The 19,305-nt window shown below is 36.0% G+C and overlaps 2 protein-coding genes across 4 annotated transcripts in view; one reads left to right on the forward strand and one right to left on the reverse strand.

Annotated features, from left to right (window-relative positions):
- The window catches only part of LOC128987850 (histone PARylation factor 1-like), a 45,757-nt gene extending 36,407 nt beyond the window's left edge, over positions 1-9,350 (forward strand). For all 3 annotated transcript variants that reach the window (XM_054408902.1, XM_054408900.1, XM_054408899.1), the window contains one exon: positions 9,122-9,350. In XM_054408902.1, coding sequence (XP_054264877.1) covers positions 9,122-9,169 — 48 coding nt within the window. In that variant the 3' untranslated portion in view covers positions 9,170-9,350. The remainder of the gene's footprint in view (positions 1-9,121) is intronic.
- Positions 9,351-16,692: 7,342 nt separating this feature from the next.
- Positions 16,693-19,305, reverse strand: part of LOC128987815 (transaldolase-like) — a 43,748-nt gene continuing 41,135 nt past the window's right edge. Inside the window, exon 8 of the mRNA XM_054408843.1 lies at positions 16,693-16,983. Coding sequence (XP_054264818.1) covers positions 16,817-16,983 — 167 coding nt within the window. The 3' untranslated portion in view covers positions 16,693-16,816. The remainder of the gene's footprint in view (positions 16,984-19,305) is intronic.

The following is a 19,305-nucleotide window of genomic DNA, read 5'->3' on the forward strand; positions in this document are numbered from 1 at the left end:
ATTATAATCAATCAATGGGTGGAATCGACGTCAATGATAAGTCGGTCTACCATATGACGTGTAACCGTTCTACCACAAAGTATTGGAAGAAGATTTTTTTCAACTTTATAGACATTTGTATGGTAAATGCATATACTCTCTACAAATCAAACACGGACAATCCACTGGAGAGAAGAGATTTCCACATAGAAATCATTGAAGCTCTTGTAGCAGCAGGCGTCCCTCAGGAACCACTACCTGTCCCTGGACCTGCCGGAGATGTTGGAGATCGACACCGCATTGACAAGCTGCCGAGGAAATGTGAAAGGAAGTGTATGGTATGCAGCAATGGAAGAACAAGATTCTGGTGCCCTGGATGCAACATAGGAGTGCACCGTGAATGCTACCATAACCTACAGCACTTCTGGAGGCCAACTCGTGGTGCTAAGCGGAGACTGCATAGAGAAAGTTCCGACTCCGAATAACATTTGTGATCATAATTTCTTTCTGTCTTCTAGGGGACTAATGTTTTTACTGTGCCTAAAAATTGTTTTCTTTGTTAGCCTACATTGTTCCAAAGATTATTTAGGTAGTTAATTTTTGTTTTACAAAAAGTGAGTGTTTTTTTATAGGCTAACTTTGTTTCATTGTTTTGGTTGAGTGAACACTTGAAGTAAAAACATTTCCGTCTCCCCTTCAGTTTCATGGTCGATAGTAATAGAAATATTTTTCAGATAAGTATATTTTATTTTTATGCATGCATTGATGTAAAACAATAAATAATGAGTATTTTGTGGTATGCATGTGTTTTGCATGTGTGTTTTGAAGCATGTGTGCAAATTCATAGAATCTTGTAATATTGAGTGATTTCGCAACTGTTCTTGTATTATATTTTGTCATATAACTAACCTAAAAATTAAGCTAAGCCTACTAAAATGCATGTTATCTTTTTTGTTATAATATTTAGAAATAAATGGCTATCTCAGATTTTTCATATGGTTGAATTTATTTCTAAAACAAGGGGCACGAACATTTGAATTTTTTTTTATATTTTTATTTTTTTTTTCTCAAAGCATTTTTTACTCATCAAATATGCATGAAACCCAAACATCTATGCTGCATTATGATCTCAGTGTATTTAGCTTCACAAAAATATATAACATGGTATAGTTCATCTGAAAAATAAATTTTATATAATTTTTTAAACATAATGCTGCGTAACGCCCAAAAATCGCCTGACACTACAGAAAAAATGACAGACACCAGGAGGGTTAACATTAGTAACTGCACTAAACTTGCCTCCAAATCAGCCAGTGGTGTATTTCTCCACTTTAATAGAGCTGCTTGAAAGTCTTCTTTACTTTCTTTTACCTTCTTCAACATTCTCTTTGCAATTTTAACTGCTGATTCTGCCTTACCATTGGATTGGTGATTATGTATACTACAGTGAAGAAACAACAATTTTGAACATCCAAGTCTGAGCAAAAAGCTTGAAGTCTTGGCTAACAAGTTGGGTACCACTGTCAGAAACAACGTCTGGTATTCCGTAACGAGCAAACTGTTCATTACAAAACTGAATCAGGCCTTCTGGTTTTAGTGAATTCACTTTCTTCAGTTAAAAAAATGATGAAAAATAATCTGTCATTATAAGAAAGTGGTCACTGCACAGCTGGAAGAAGTCGATTCCAACTCTTTGCCACGCTCTAGTTGAGCGAAGCTCATTAACTCAAAAACGGCTGCACATATTGAAACCAAAATTTCCAGGGCTGTTTCGACAAACAGTGTTCATGTTATTAAAGAAATACATTTCAATTTGATAATGTCTGAACAATTTAAAACTTAACTAACATAATTTTTTTAGCATTAGTTTTATTATAGTCCATGATGTAGAACCTGAACTGTTTAATTAGACAAATATAAGGTACATACCTTGACGTCAACAGTTCAAATGCTGTTGTAGATAAACTCACAACATGTTTCGCCTATTCAGGCATCGTCAGGTGATTTCCTACCAAGAATGTTTGATCTTCATCCATGATAGAGTCGTCAAAGAAACATTCAAACAAATACACAAACATAATGCACGAAAAACATGTAACATTTAAAGTAGGCCTACTATTACCGGTTGCGGTACGGAGGCAGACTGGACTTGCTGGAATTATGTAACACCGACCCTTCTCCGTTATCAGTAGTTGTACTACAAAGGTCAAACTGTTCCTATCTATTGTTGTAGGCTATGATTTTGTATGATTAAGTACACTATCACTATCGCCTCTCATCTCCATTCATTCTTGGCTTAAAATGCCTACTTTGTATGGTCAGGTCACCATTTCAATGAAAAGTATTAAAGTATTTTATTTGTTTAATCTCCACTGGAACTCAAACAAATCATTTAAATCAGCTGTTTTAACCTACTAGCCAACAGTCAAGCCAATTTTTATCCAAAGCTAGAAATAGGCTTTTAGAAAACGTTTTACTATTTATTTAGTCCAGCATCTATACGGGGTTGAGTATGCACTGAAAGTGTAAATCTTTTTTACTTTTGATTGTTGTTGGGGGCATCTTGGAGATGACAAAAAACTATGCTGTCACCCTCCCAGCAGGTGTACGATTTGGTGGGGAGGGGGGGAAGTAGCGCTGAGGCGCGTTCTAGAACATCGCTCATATCTCGTAAACTAGAAACGATAGAAACATGCTTTAAACGGCATTGTATTAAAGACTTCATCTGCTTTAAAAATGTTATTAGAAAAATCCCGTATCTATGATATTAATTGAGTTATTTAACATATTATTTTACCAATCACCCCACATAACATTAAACTGACCATTTAAAACACTTAAAACAACAAATAGTACTGTTTGTCATTGTGCATTGGATGTTTAACACACTAAAATCACTTTATATGGTCATTATATCACAATATTACAAGGTTATGTGAGGTTTCCGATGAAGCAGGACGGCGACGTGGGTGAAGCTTCTGCGCGGCAGAGATCGACGGGTCGTACAGACCTGTAAAGCTTGGGTATGCACCGATAGTGTAACGCATTTTGACTATTGATTATTGTTGGAGGCATCTTGGAGATGACAAAAACCCATGTTGTCTCCCTCCCAACAGGGGCACAACTTGAGGGGAGGGAGAAAAGTAGCGCGGAGGTGGGTTCTAAAATGTAGCTCATATCTCGTGAACTAGACACGATAGAAACAGGCTTTCAACAGCATTGTATTAACCTTCCAGAGGTCGCATCATGGAAGTAACCTCCAGGGATGTTTTATTTTTTTTGCAATTATATTATTTTGAGTGGTGTCGGCAGTGTGAGTGTCACTGTACCTCACGCACCTCATTCCTAGAATCGAGTGAAGGTTAAAACTCACCCCTACTATTTTATATTTGTTAGTTTTGTTCAGTTTTGTAAGAGGCTGGAAGTAGCTTCCGTGTGCGCTCTGTTTAAGTACATGTCACCGTTGCTTCATTTATACCTCCCGTAAGTCAGATAATAAAAAATATAACCCTCAGATTTATTTATAGATTTTTTGTTTTTACACTTTTTCAAATATTGTAGTTTTCATAGTTGTTTTTCTTTCAATATAATGTAGTGTGTTTGTTATCTTTTGGTAGCTGCGTTAAAGGGCTACACCAGTGTCTGTGAGGGCATGGTCTCCTCACTTTTCCTCCAAACCCACTTCTCCTACTTATTATTGGTGCCATCTGTTCTGCTACTGTATTTTTAATCATGTAATATAATGCTGTAAATAATTATGTTATCTTTGAGTATCCTCTTTATTATCTGTTTCTATTGTATTGAATAATTATCAATGTTTTTTTGTAGTGCTTGCTTATTAAACTTGTAAATTTACCTGTAAATACTTGTAAATAATGGTTGATTCACAACCAAAAGTTACAAGTGCTGATACAGTCATGTTATTGTTATGTAATTTCCAATTTTCTATTTATATTTGTTGCACTGCATTGAATATTATATTGTTATGGTTGTTTTGCTATGCATTTTAGAATTGTAAATTGTTATTCTTGTTATTGTTATTGTTTATTATTGTTATTGTTATTGTATTATCATCTTGATGTAGACAAATTTGTAAAATTGGTTTAACCGTGGGAAATAAATGAAATGAAATGAAATGAAGTTGTTTGAAAGTTTTTCGTAAGACTGCAATAAAAATGGCTGTCTTCATCCTGCAATGGTGTACTTGAGTACTTGTGTTGCGGGGCTAGAGAAGTTTGTTCTCCCTTAGTAATAAATGAATCAGCTAATTTAGCAAATTTAGCTGTGCAGCTGTGTGTTGTACTTTAGCTGAGCTGTACATTTTCTATAGCTATAAGAGCCTTCCGCTGGTTTCGCCGAAAAAAAGAAAGACCTCATTAACAAATATATCTTTTAATTATTATTATCTCCTTCTCCGTCTTGATATATTTTGCTACACAATAAAGTACAAATTACGTTATAATGCGATTATATACATTATGGCATTCAATTTTCAGGCTTTTATCTCAGTTCCTTTAGAGTCTGTCAATATTTCCCCTCAAAATAATTTGACGAGATTATGTAATTTTGTATGTCTGGATTTTAGTAAAGAATCGAGTAAGTAAATAGGTATCATCAAATATTACATATGCTACGCAAAATAGATATTGCAGCCAAGCCATTTTTGTGATATAAATTTCCAAGCGAAGCCTAGCGAATGTCTTCACAACCTAAGACTTCACTGCCGACATGACCAGCTGTTATTTACGTATTTTTTGTTGTTGTTTATTGTTATGGTTAACCTAAATTTGTGGTTGTTTGCTTATGTAAGTAACAGGAGGTTTATTAGAAGATGGATTAGCAAGAGTGAAGAAGTGTTAGTATTATGTGTAGTGAATTACAATTGTACTAGTGGCTTTTAGGGGCAATAGCCCCTATATATATATTATATTCTAGTAATTATTTTGTAACCTACCTTGAATTATCGTTTAACATGTTTGTATATTATAATATGTATAATATGCCTACTTATTGCATACCTGCATAATGCATTTTGATGTCTGCTTTGTTTAAAATAAAAATTTCAAAGAACATGCGGTGTGATTATAATATAAACTTTCTAATCATAATACAACTAACAACTAAGGAACATTTCCCAATAATAATCTTCATTACAATTATTTATATCTATATAGATTTCTTTGAATATAGACAAATTCACTTAGAAAAACACATAGAGATAATGTCATCATCCAAATTGTAAAGTGCTGCTATAACAAAATCTCTCTGAAAACATTTGTTGTATAGTATCCTTTTTGGTCGATTCCTTGGTCTTTATTTGGTTCTAGTACTATTTATTTTAACATCATCTGGCCGCTTACCCGGCTGAACACAACATAAAGTTGACCGTGGGTTGTGGGGTTTTCAAATAAATGCCAAATTTTGTGAAGATTTGGCCTTGCGTCACAATTTCACCAAATCAAAATGGTAATCTATACACGGGAATAACTTAATGTTCATCCGATGCTCATCGTGCCAAATCTGGCACCTGTTGTTTTAATTTCGAGGAACAATACCTCTACGTGGTGGTCTTCCAACATTATACATTATTACTGTGCAAAAGATCAATACATTAAAGTATTAAGTTTAAAAGTATCAAATCGTTTGTTCAAAAGATTTTATCTCCTTTACACTTTGTGCTAACAATTTTACAATAACAAAATAATGCACATTCAGGTGTGGTTATAATTTTTTCAATTTATATAATCACAGCTGTGTTTACTTACACTAAATAAAAATACATACAATTAGATTCCCATGCTATTTAAATGTGAATTATTTTATTCCCTAACAACCGTTTGGTGCATAATTAAGAAAAATGAATAATTTTCCCCAAAATTTCATGACCAGACCTTTAAAATGAGACCTCTCCCAGCTTTCTACGGCCTCCCGTTCGCTCACAATTTCATTGTAAAATTTTGGGCTTACGGAATTAGATATATAGATTATGATGTGGATATTTTCATGAACAATACCAGGTATTAAGACGAGTGTATGTGATAAATGGCAAACGCGGCAATCAAAATACGAAAAGGCCTTCCCGACACTGATTTACATTCTTGTTTAGTGTGTGAACTGCATTTTGAACCTAACTGATTTATAAATAATATGAGAAGTAAAAAGCAAGCTGTACCAACATGACTAGTTATGTACTAACAAACTATGGATGTACACCAGTAACAGTTGTCACTCAGCAGTCTGCACTCATTACTGCCTCTACAGACGATCACCACCGTCTCGCGGCAGCCCCTTCATCACATAGCGATAAATTCACCAGTACTTCTACTGTCTCATCATCTTTAGAGTCTGCCTAAAAACAGTTATGATAGAGTTCCGAAATATATTATTAACTACCTTCATCATACTATTATGCAATAGCATAGACAAAAATAATGAAATATAGACTGTCAGCCGTGCTGCGGTTGCCATGGTTACCATAGGTTCCGGCGCACACCGCTGTAGTTTACGTAGCGCGTACGCCGTAACTACCGTGGTGCTCCAAGCTGTGTGCGCCAGAACTTATGGTAACCGCAGCACAGCTGACGGTCTATATTTAATTCTTTTTGTCTATGGCAATAGTTATTTATTGTCAATTGAAAATAGACGTACGTTGAACGTTGTGTTTATCAACGAAGACCACTAAGAGGGAAATAAAGTATCATAGGCTATATATTTATGGGGTTCAATTTTGGAGAGGGGTGGTTAGGCAATTTCTGCCCCAGGGCGCTCCAATCCAAACCTGGCTACAATGCCTTAATGTTGATTCAGGAACTTACCATAGCTATACTGGGAAGGCAAACAAAATGCCTGTTGTAAAATGTAGTTACAGGCTTCCGATACAAAGTATTCGACCTATTGTTAAATATAATATATAAAACAGGCCATACCAGTAAATTGGGATGTCAGGCCACTCGGGTTAGTTCACTTTCGTGTGATTGAGAGAGTGTGACTGACCTCCAATTTCCAACCTAAATCTCGTTTACGGGATAAGAAAACCTCTTTAATTTATTTACAACTAAGGTTCCGCTGTTGTTAAAACTGTATGTTGTTAAATTTATTTTATACTAGCTGTAACCCGCGGGCTTTGCCCGTTTAACTTCTTAATTTCCAAGATGATCTCGTTCGCATGGCTCAATCACGTCCTGGTTGAAGTTCGTTCGCTACGCTCACTCATCTTTAGAATGGAGCTCGTTCGCTGCGCTCACTTGCCTTCAGGTTAGCTCGTTCGCTACGCTAACTCGCCTCCAGGTTGAAGTTTGTTCGCTACGCTCACTCAGCTGTAACCGCGGGCTTTGCCCCGTTTTACTTCATAAGTGAGCTCGTTCGCATGGCTCAATCACGTCCTGGTTGAAGTTCATTCGCTACGCTCACTCACCTTTAGGTTGGAGCTCGTTCGCTGCGCTCACTTGCCTTCAGGTTAGCTCGTTCGCTACGCTAACTCGCCTCCAGGATGAAGTTCGTTCGCTACGCTCACTCACCTTTTGGTTGCAAATTAGCTGTTGTCATAGATAAAAAAATATAAATAATAGTGCTGCACCCTGTTGGTAATCCTTGTAAGTTTTTAATGCTTTTGCATATCATAGAATCAACTTTTTAGTTGAAACAGCTGACTAAATTATTTAATTCCCTTTTAATATGAATACCGTACTCATAAGGTTAACATGGGGAACTATAGAGCCACTGGGGCGGAGCCCGAAAGGATTTTTGAGATAAGAATATGCCTATATGTTAATCGGGAATGTGAGCTATCATCATGCCAAATTTCAGCAAAATCCGTCCAGTGGTTAATGCGTTCACTTGTCACAAACATACATCCAAACTTTCTCATTTATAATATTAGTAGGATAGTCGTCAGTTGAAAGATTTGTTATATAAAACAATCCAAATCTAAAATCTATATTCTATATCTTATGCTCTACATTTTCTTCAAAGCTCAGTTGCAAACGACACTTACAAAACACCAATAATGTGATGAGATAATACGTAGTTTAAAAACAAATGCCGATCTGTGTAGATAAATGTTCTTCCTACAAACTATGTGTATATTGCTATGTTTAAAAAGGTCAAGTAGCCAGTGAATGGTTAGGTACAGTAGAGTCCCGCAAACTCGGCGTACTGCGGACTGGAAGGGTGCCGAGTTTGTAATGCCGGGTTATCGGGAACTAGAGTTTAAAATAAGAGCAATACAATTTTTAAGCTTTTTAACCGCCTTTTTCAATTAGATTTATATTACAAGTCAGTATTAAGTCATCAGATATAGTACAACAAATCCTTAGTACGAGTTGCAAATGATTATACTTGAGCTGGCTTGTGTCCATGTTTAACTCGGACTCAAAAAATCACTAATTTTCTGAGCCAGGTGATGGCCGAGTTATCCAGACTGCCGGGTTATCCAGTGCCGAGTTTGCGGGACTCTACTGTAGTAGTTAACCATACATTCCTCATCGTGAGTTAGGAGCAAGATATTGCGTGAGTCTAGAAATCCGGAAGCAAACTTTGTGGATAAAAGTTCCGAAAACAGAAAAGTCGACGAACTCACAAATAGTCACTAATTATTAAAACTTGTAAGATTTATAAATTTCTAAATTGTTAAGGGTTCTCTAAATGTACGTTAAAATTCAATGCAGAAAAACTAGTAAAACATTGTAAGCTTATTATATCACTGGGACTGCAATTTTTTAAGAATTTTATTAATTCACGTTTATATTATTAAACCTTTAGTATCCTTTAGCTCTTTGTTACGTGGTCACTTTAATTTTAAATTAAATAACTGTCATTTTTGTAAAAAGATAAAGCTATGGTACATTAATGACAGCTGTACGCTTTCAAACTAGAGATACGATGACGACAGGTCGGCGAGCGTGTTGTGTACAGGCAAGTTCCCGAGCATGCGAACATTACCGAACTCACCCGAACTTGAATGGTAATACAGATCGAGACTTGACACAGCGCCTCTGTTGAGGGACCACCCAACTACGTGAAGGTGGCCCCATCCAAAAACGACTTGGCACAAAATTGCCGTAAGGTGCAATATCTATTTTGCGTAGCATATGTAATCTTTGGTATCATGTACCAGTATGTAATTTGCTTCTTTATGTTATAGGCTCACCTTGAAGACAGGAGGAAAGGAAACAAATTGAGCATTCTCTAGTATCAGCAGTTTAAAATGTTCTTATTTAAAGTGTTCCGCAAATATGAATAATTTATCAGTATTTTCTTCTGCACAAGTAAATGTACAGATTATAATTTGGTGTGTATTATTTAACTTATAAAAAAAAAAATTAGATCTAAGTTCTGTTTGCAATTTTGTAATAAAGAAATAAAAACTCGCACATTTTATGATCTAATACTACCTGAACCATATTCCATAACTGAGTAAAAATTTGAATAAAGGCAGTAGATCTCAATATGTAATCCAAAAATTTACAATGTTCTAAATTTTGCAAATTGAGTTTTTTTTACATTTCCTTGTGAAAATGAACTAGGCCTATTACATTACAAAACGCTTACACACTTGGAAGTTATTTGGCAATTTTTAAAATTCTGATTTTAGTGGCAAGGTGGCTGAATTCTTTATGGGTCGAGCTTCAAATCTGGCATTTCACTACTTTTTGCTTATCCTAAAGCGTTTTTGCCTAATACCACTGACCCTTATCAAGGTCACAAAAAATATGAAAATATGAAAAACTGTAAATAAACCATCATGAATTTCATTTCAAATTTCTAACACTGTGGGACTAGTTAAAAAGTTGTAACTAGATAAGTTTGGTAATCAAGGTCTTGAAAATAAAAAACACACTCTCAAAAGCTTAACCAGATAAGTATGTATTCTCAGTAAGTATAAAGGTTTATAACTATTATAACTCTGTCACAAAACTGAAAAAAATCACAACAGCACTCACACAACAAATAGAGTTTCACTGTGATTAATCAACTGAAGGACAGTACTTCACAAAAAAGGTTAGCAGCAGCTTAAGAGCGGACCAGAAGACAGTAGATGAGTAGGTAGTGATAACCGTCCAATAGAAAACAGTGTCGCTGACGTCAAGGGTAGTGAGGGTGTAGTAGGAGAGGGGAAGGCAATGAATGACCTTGCCTAAGTTGTGTGGCATGCAGTATAGTCCACTGTTGGTAATTCAAACACTCAATAACTTGAAACTTTCGATAATTCAAAAGAAAAACTCAGTCCGTAGAGAATCACTAAATATTTAAAAGTTTTACCATGCACTTAGATAAACTCGGTATTTCAAAGTCCAAGTAGAGGGCAGGCAGTAATTTGAAGTTTTGTTGGCAAAGCACTTTATAATTCGAAATAAAGGAGCCCTATCCTGTTTTAACAGGAAACTATACATCCTGTTTCCAAAGTAGTTTTGGAGGTTTTGTTGTTTAGTTAGATCAGTAGTCATCGTCTGGTGATGTGTATTGACTGATCTGGCAGTAAAGTGGCTCTCTGAAATAGAATCATTTAATGCTGAACAATCCTTTGACTATTTCTTTGATAAGTTTATGAAAGTGTTTGACTATTAATTGTTTCCCTTAAGAAATAAAACCTGCAGGACTGTGCCTTCAGCCAAGGCAAATGCTGGCTGCAGTGTAAACAACTGGTACACACCTGAACTCTCTGCCTTTAAGAATTTTATCCTAGGTATCAGTGACTTATCATGCAAGAATAACCCACAATTGTTGCCCTACCTCCGTGATCTCAGGAAGTATTATCGTTTGAAGGTAAGGGAGGCTGTAACGTTATTACATTTAAATAGAATAAAATATATGAATGAAGAATCTTTTATTGTCAAACATTTATAACAAAAGTAACAAGTAAACAAACATTGTTTTTATGAAAACATCTGATTGAATTAAATTAAAGAACAGTATTTCAGCATACATAACATTTCCCCCTTCCTTCTTTAAATGCCTGGAGGACTAATATTCATCATGGTAATACATTGGCCTTCTTATATTCCGACTTGATTTTCTCTGGTTTGTAGTACCAGATGAAGGTGAAGTTAGTTTTTGTGAAGTTTGTTGTTGAATGGATTGTTGTGCAGGCTGTATTTGTTGACGTGTTCTTAAATGGTCGGCATGCTGCCTGTATTCTTTGTCATCAATGTTCACTCTGTATGACAATGGTGCTGTTTTCCTTAGCACTACCCCTTCTCTCCAATTTTCATTTGGATTCCGTTTCACCCAAACTGTATCACCTGCACTAAAGTCTTTACGTTTAGAGTGGATATCATGATAAAACTTTTGGCGTTCTGACGACTGTTTCATCTTTTCCTTCACGTCCGGTCTTAGGGTGTCAATCAAAGTTCTTGGGTTTCTTTTCAGGAAAAGTTCAGCTGGTGTCCGTCCAGTCGATGAATGTGGAGTTGTTCTGTATGAGAATAAAAGTGTATGGAGTCTTTGTTCGTGATCATTTATGTCAGTCATGAGATACTTGTTTTGAAATGTCTGAATGACTCGTTCAACACAACCGTTGGAACGACTGTGGTAGGGAGTGGTTCTGATGTGAATGACGTTATTCTTGCGGCAAAACTCTCTAAATTCTTCTGAGACAAACTGATTTCCATTGTCAGTAACAATTTGTTTCACAAGTCCATATCTACAGAAAAGTTCACGAAGTCGTCTTATCACAATGTTGCTTGTAGCGTTTTTCATTGGAAATATTTCCAACCATCGAGAATATGCGTCTATTACCACTAACCACATGTATCCGTCAAAAGGTCCTTTGAAATCAATATGTAATCTTTCCCAAGCATTTTCAGGTATATTCCATGAATTGAGTGGCGTTTCGACATCATTCTTCCTGAATGTTTGGCATCTTGTACAAGTTTTCACTAAGTTTTCAATGTCATCGTCTATTTTTGGCCAGTAAACATACAACTTCGCCAAAGAGCGCATGGCAACTATTCCTGGGTGTGAAACGTGGAGGTAACTAAGAATGTCTCCCCTAAGTGACTTAGGAATCACTATTCTTTCTTGCCACAATAAAATCCCCTCTTCATAAGATAGTTCGTGTCTCTTGTCATAGAATATCTTCAAATTGTCCGGAATTGAACTTCGATCGGGCCATCCCCTGACACAATAGGATATAATGTGTTTCAGTTCATCATCTCTGTGAGTGTTATCTTGAAGCGTTCGTTTGGTAAGTGGCAAATCTTCAATTCTCATAGATCTAACTTGGTTTACTTCACCAAGCGTCTGATACGTATCAATGTTTGTTCCTCCTTCTAAAGGTAATCTACTCAGACAATCTGCCAGAACATTATCTTTTCCAGCCCTGTAGTTTATATCGTAGTCGTATCCACTGAGTATAATAGCCCATCTTGCAAGTCTGGAAGCGGCATGGCATGTTTAGGTATAGGCTGCTTTGCCCCAAAAATTCGTTCGAGTGGTTTATGATCACACAAAAGAGTGAAATGCCTACCATAGAGATATTTGTAGAATTTCTCAACACCAAAGATAATGGCCAGTGCCTCCTTATCTATAGAAGAATAGTTCTGTTCTGCTGAATTTAATGTCCTTGAAGCGGCTGCAATTGGTTTCTGACTGCCATCAGAACAACGATGAAGGAGAACTGCTCCTAATCCAATATTGCAAGCATCTGTTGCAAGGATAAGTGGAAGTTTAGGATCATAATGTACAAGTACCATATTGTTTGAGATGTTGCTCTTAATATGGTTGAATGCGTCCTCACAGTCACTATTCCAGGCCCAAGTTGAGTTCTTGTGCAAAAGTCTATGTAAAGGAAAACAAAGAGATTGCAAATTTGGAATAAATCTTGAATAGTAATTCACAGATCCAAGAAATGATCTAAGCTCAGAAACGTTCTTTGGTGGGGGTTGTTTCTTGATAGCTTCTACACGATCTTCAACAGGCTGAATACCAAGAGCACTAATTTTGTGCCCAAGATAAGTCATACTTTGTTTGAAAAGCTGTAGTTTATCTTCACGCGTGCATAGTCCTGCTCTTCTCAATATATTTAAAACTGTTTTGAGCCTATCAATGTGTTCTGGTCCACTTCTACCGCCCACACATATGTCGTCAAAATACCACGCACAATCATCGGTACCAACTAATAATTGGTCCATCAGCTTTTGAAAAATCTTAGGTGCAGTCTTAATACCAAAAGGTAATCTATTGAAGGTAAAATATCCTTTATGTGTCGCTACCACTAGATATTGTTTTGATTCTTCGTCCACTGGAATCTGTAGATACGCATCCTTCAAATCAATAACTGAAAAGAATTTTGAACCATTCAACTTAAGTACTGTTTCTTCAAACGTAGGGATGCAGTATTCGTCATCGATTAAATGAGGGTTGATTGATACCTTGAAATCTGCACATAATCGTACCTCACCATTAGACTTTGGTACAACAACTAAAGGAGAAGCACAAAGGATCGGAGTAGTAGCTGGATCCACAGGTTCTAAGACCCCTGAGGACACTAAACGATCTAGTTCCTTGCTAGTTGCACTGTGTAATGCGAACGGAACAGGTCTCGGTTTGTGTATTGGCAATTGTACATCATTAGCTACTCTAACCTTAGCTTTGAAGTTTTTCACTGTTCCTAGGTTATTGGTAATTATGTCTTTGAACTCTCTATATATCTTACTTTCTCCCCCTCTTTGTCTATAATGTCCGTGTTAATATGATTGACGCTATAAGAATTTTGCTTACATACATGTTCACAGTTAGGATCTAGATTAAATGCTGCAATCCAATCTTTACCAAGCAAAGGTGTACCTGAAACACTGTCAGTGACAGCAACACTTAATTGCAAAGTAGTTGATCCTAACGAAACCGCGACCTTAGTCTCGCCGAGCATAGGTATTCTAAATGACGGATAAGCACCCAGCTCCTCCGTAGGAGTCAGTGCCGGTTCACCAATTTGTTTCCACGTAGATTTACTAATTATAGTTCTTGCAGCAGCAGTGTCATATTCCATCGTTATTGGAACCCTATTTATTGTTAAATTAACAACGTAACAAAATTTCTCAACATTATTAATTTGACTTATGTTTTTTACCGAACCAGCTTCTAGTTCATCAGATATGTCAGGACATCCGTCATTATTATGTCGGGAAAAGTCTACATTGTAACTATAATCACTCATACCAGCAAACTTATCAATTTGTTTGACATAACGTCTTGAAAGATTTTTCTCAATGACGACATTTTTGGATTTCAGACAAACTCTTTCAAAATGCCCCATTTTCCCACAAGCTCTACATTGAATATTCATTGCCTTGCAATGCTCACCTGTTTTATGTTTTGCTAAACCACACCTCAAACACTGTGACTCAGGATTCAAGCTGATTCTAGTACTGTCCCTTTTGTATAAAGGTTTAGTAGTTCGTGTAGCCCCTACCTTATTTACCTGTGCGTCACATGAAAATGTCCCAAGTGTTTCTATTTGTTGTTGTTGAGAATGTGCCATTTCCATGAGGTAGGCGTCTTTAACGATGTCGACAAGTCTTGCTTTTTCCTCAGGATGTTTTCTGATGAGCTCTTCTTGCAGTTTAGGATCATTTAAACCCAATAAGAACTGGTCTCGCAGTCTTTCGTCAAGTGTATCTTTAAACTCACATTCCGTCGCACCAGCTCTCAAATTGTTTACAAATATGCGTATTGATTGATCTTTGTTCTTCAAGATTTTTCCAAATTTGAGTCTTTCGGCCAAATAGGATGTTTTTGGTTTATAGAAATTTGAAATGAACTCAACAATTTCCTCGTAATCTACTGTTAAAATAGGTGTTGGATAAAAGTTATCAACCACAATTCTATAATGTTCAGCACCAATCCATTTCAGAAGTAAAATTCTCTTAGCTTCTTGATTGTGTTGTAACCCACAAACAATTAATTCCAACTCAAACCTTTGGTAGTAGTACTTCCATGTTTCTTTGGTAGCATCAAACTTCTCGAACTTGAAATGAGTTAAACTATGTGTAGTAGGTTGTTCCACTGTTAGTGTAGATGATGTGTCGTCATTGTCATATTCCTCATGTCCGTGCAGCGCCATTATGTAACGTTATTACATTTAAATAGAATAAAATATATGAATGAAGAATCTTTTATTGTCAAACATTTATAACAAAAGTAACAAGTAAACAAACATTGTTTTTATGAAAACATCTGATTAAATTAAATTAAAGAACAGTATTTCAGCATACATAACAGAGGCGAAGCAATTTGCTACTGCCTTCAAATGCATGCAAGGCTGCCTGGAACTACATCAATAGGCATAAACCCCCTATTACTGTTCCTGCTAAAGACTTTTGCACTGCTGATGAGTTTAATTCATTTTTTCTTGATTCTGTTGATGAATTAATCCTCTCTTGTAAACCTGGTCCATCTGTTCCTTATGATTGCCTTAATTTTGTTCCATTTGTTCCCACTAATTTTTAATGGACACCTGTTACTGTTGATATGCTGCTTAGAGTAGCCAGTAGCTTTAAATCCTCTTCTGTTGAGCTTTTAAAAAGACTAGATAACCCGTTGCTCGAAATCGAGCAAAACTGAAACTTGTATTAAAAGAATAAACAAAAAACAAACAGCAAGACCTTAATCAAAGAGTCACTCTAAAATAATTTATATGACGGATAATAGAATATAAAAAATATTATGATGTAAAAAATATAAAAGTAATCTACAATACTGTATTTAAATTCACATTCATTCTCATGCTGCTTTGGTTATCTCTTATGTATAGTAGGCGGGTGCACTCTATGAGCACATAGATTTAATGCAAACCCTAACGTAATTTTAATAGCGGTTGTACACTTTTGTTTAGATTTAAAAGGACTATGACAAAATGTGTACCGTAGGGTTTTTTTCAATGAATGTTTATTTTATTTTATGGAAAATCACAAAATGTTCAATAACTTTTCAACCGTAATTTGTATAGCAAGGGGAGTAGTACCATTTGCCTAAGATTGGAATTGAATGACTAATTATACATTATATTTTTATAATTATATTTTTTTTATTTTTTTTTGCTTATGTTGAGTTCATTTGTAAGCAGAAACTCGTTGAAAAGTAGGACAGCGTAAAAACAACCATTTCCCACTTCGTTAGACCATATTCAAACTTGTTCATGGTTGCTTCTATTTTGTCTTGTAAATAGAATTTGTGGACATCTTTCCTTGCAAACTTAAAGATTGTTGAAGCTATACTAAATACATAACTTAAATAAGCAAGCTGTTTTAGCCAGTTTTCATTGCATAACATTTCAGAAAATATGATAACAACTTTGTACCGGGTTCTTTTTCCAGCAAAAACAATCCTACTTCATACCAAAGCTCAAATAGTTGTGTTAACACATTTCCTCTTGCCCTTGAATGCCAGCTTACTTTACAATGAAGCAGAAGTGCTTTGTGTCCGCAAAAACAATGTCTTCCACATCACAAGCTATATGTCCAACGTAGATCAAAAGTAATAATACTAAATTATTTTGTTGACGTTGTAGATAAATTAGGACAAGTATTGTTGTCAAGAGTTATTCTAATTTTATTCACGTTGCAGCTGAGAAAACACTACTAAATGTTCAGTGTTGGGGACCTGCTCTTGCAACCCTCCTGGATGGCACCTGCGACCCATAGTTTGGGAACCGCTGGTCTAAAGGAATGGCCCTTGGAAGGAAACATGTTTGTTGCGGTTTGAAAAAAAATCAAATTTAAAATAAATATTTATTTAAACTCACAACCAATATAAAAAACCCAAACTCTGCACCAACATATAATTAACAAATTGGAATGATGAATCAGTCGTCTTTTGTAACATTAGGCTCCAGAATGATTTACTTCTTCTGAATAAGGTCTTGCAGCAACTTCTCCAGTTTGCGAGAATCTTCAGCAAACTTTCGGATGCCGTCGGAGAGTTTGTCAGTTGCCATCTGGTCTTCATTCAGTTGCCAGCGGAATGCAGCCTCATTGAGCGTGATTTTTTCTTGGTCAGACTTCTTAGCTGAAAAAAATAAATTGAATTATAATAAAAGATAGGTTGAAATAAACACCAATCTCATCTCTATAAACACATTTACTACCAACTACCCAAACTCACTTGTGTATAAGAGGGTGATGGCTCATAAGAAATGTGTTCAACACATTCACTACATACTATCCACAGCATACATACAGAGGAGGGTGGTGGCTGGTAGGAAATGTGTTAATACATTCACTACATAGCCTACTATCCACAGCGTTTATATACAGAGGAGGGTGGTGGCTGGTAGGAAATGTGTTAATACATTCACTACATAGCCTACTATCCACAGCGTTTATATACAGAGGAGGGTGGTGGCTGGTAGGAAACGTGTTAATACATTCACTACATAGCCTACTATCCACAGTGTTTATATACAGAGGAGGGTGGTGGCTGGTAGGAAATGTGTTAATACATTCACTACATAGCCTACTATCCACAGCGTTTATATACAGAGGAGGGTGGTGGCTGGTAGGAAACGTGTTAATACATTCACTACATAGCCTACTATCCACAGCGTTTATATACAAAGGAGGGTGGTGGCTGGTAGGAAATGTGTTAATACATTCACTACATAGCCTACTATCCACAGTGTTTATATACAGAGGAGGGTGGTGGCTGGTAGGAAATGTGTTAATACATTCACTACATAGCCTACTATCCACAGTGTTTATATACAGAGGAGGGTGGTGGCTGGTAGGAAATGTGTTAATACATTCACTACATAGCCTACTATCCACAGTGTTTATATACAGAGGAGGGTGGTGGCTGGTAGGAAATGTGTTAATACATTCACTACATAGCCTACTATCCACAGCGTTTATATACAGAGGAGGGTGGTGGCTGGTAGGAAACGTGTTAATACATTCACTACATAGCCTACTATCCACAGCGTTTATATACAGAGGAGGGTGGTGGCTGGTAGGAAATGTGTTAATACATTCACTACATAGCCTACTATCCACAGCGTTTATATACAGAGGAGGGTGGTGGCTGGTAGGAAACGTGTTAATACATTCACTACATAGCCTACTATCCACAGTGTTTATATACAAAGGAGGGTGGTGGCTGGTAGGAAACGTGTTAATACATTCACTACATAGCCTACTATCCACAGTGTTTATATACAGAGGAGGGTGGTGGATGCTAGGAAATGTGTTAATATATTCACTGCATAGCCTACTATCCACAGCGTTTATATACAGAGGAGGGTGGTGGCTGGTAGGAAATGTGTTAATACATTCACTACATAGCCTACTATCCACAGTGTTTATATACAAAGGAGGGTGGTGGCTGGTAGGAAACGTGTTAATACATTCACTACATACCCTACTATCCACAGCGTTTATATACAGAGGAGGGTGGTGGATGCTAGGAAATGTGTTAATATATTCACTGCATAGCCTACTATCCACAGCGTTTATATACAGAGGAGGGTGGTGGCTGGTAGGAAATGTGTTAATACATTCACTACATAGCCTACTATCCACAGTGTTTATATACAGAGGAGGGTGGTGGCTGGTAGGAATGCAACAGTTCATAAAATTTTGTATAATTAAATAATATATAAATAGCCTATTACCAGTCAATTAAGCCCAAAAACCTATTTAAAATATACTATGTTTAAAATCTATTTCAAACACAAGCTAAAGTAAAAATAATTATATATATATCCAAACATAATCTCAAAAAGTAATTTACCCAAATTAAATTTCATATACTATAAATTGGCCTAAGTGACTAAAAAGTAACAGTGAACATCAAGATCTAGAAGACCTGAATACATTGTTGCTGAAAAACATGTGTTAGGTAACAACTGGATTTTCTTCTTCTACCATGAACTAGCTGGTGAAAGTTTAAAAAACTAGTTTGTATGATTTTTTATATTATAATATTTTCTAGTAAAAAAGTGAAAAGCTAAACCAAAACAGTCTCATCATTTCAAATAGTTTAAACAAGAAGAAATGTGGAAACTTGGAAGAAACTTGGTAATCTCCATCTTATTATTACAGACAATTCTATTTAGGTGTTGGACAATTTGAGAACATTAGCCTAATTCTGAGGTGGATCGAGTAGCCTCCTAGCTGTTAAAATTTATATTCTTGATTCAAGTAAAAACTTTTGTTTTAGAACAACCTTATCCAAATTCTATATAAAATTATTTAGTAAAAAAAAGAAATCAAAGGCTAACTTTATTATCATAAAAAAAAGTTTCAAATTAAAATAGGCTATTAGCAAGGAAATTGGTAATAAAAGAGAGTTCCAAGCACGAACCTAAAAACCCTGAGGTTGCAGGAAATGTGT

This window comes from Macrosteles quadrilineatus, unplaced genomic scaffold (assembly GCF_028750875.1).
Source record: "Macrosteles quadrilineatus isolate MER2022 unplaced genomic scaffold, UCM_ALF_1.0 Scaffold_2__2_contigs__length_208266976, whole genome shotgun sequence".
In the NCBI taxonomy this organism is placed as follows: domain Eukaryota; kingdom Metazoa; phylum Arthropoda; class Insecta; order Hemiptera; family Cicadellidae; genus Macrosteles; species Macrosteles quadrilineatus.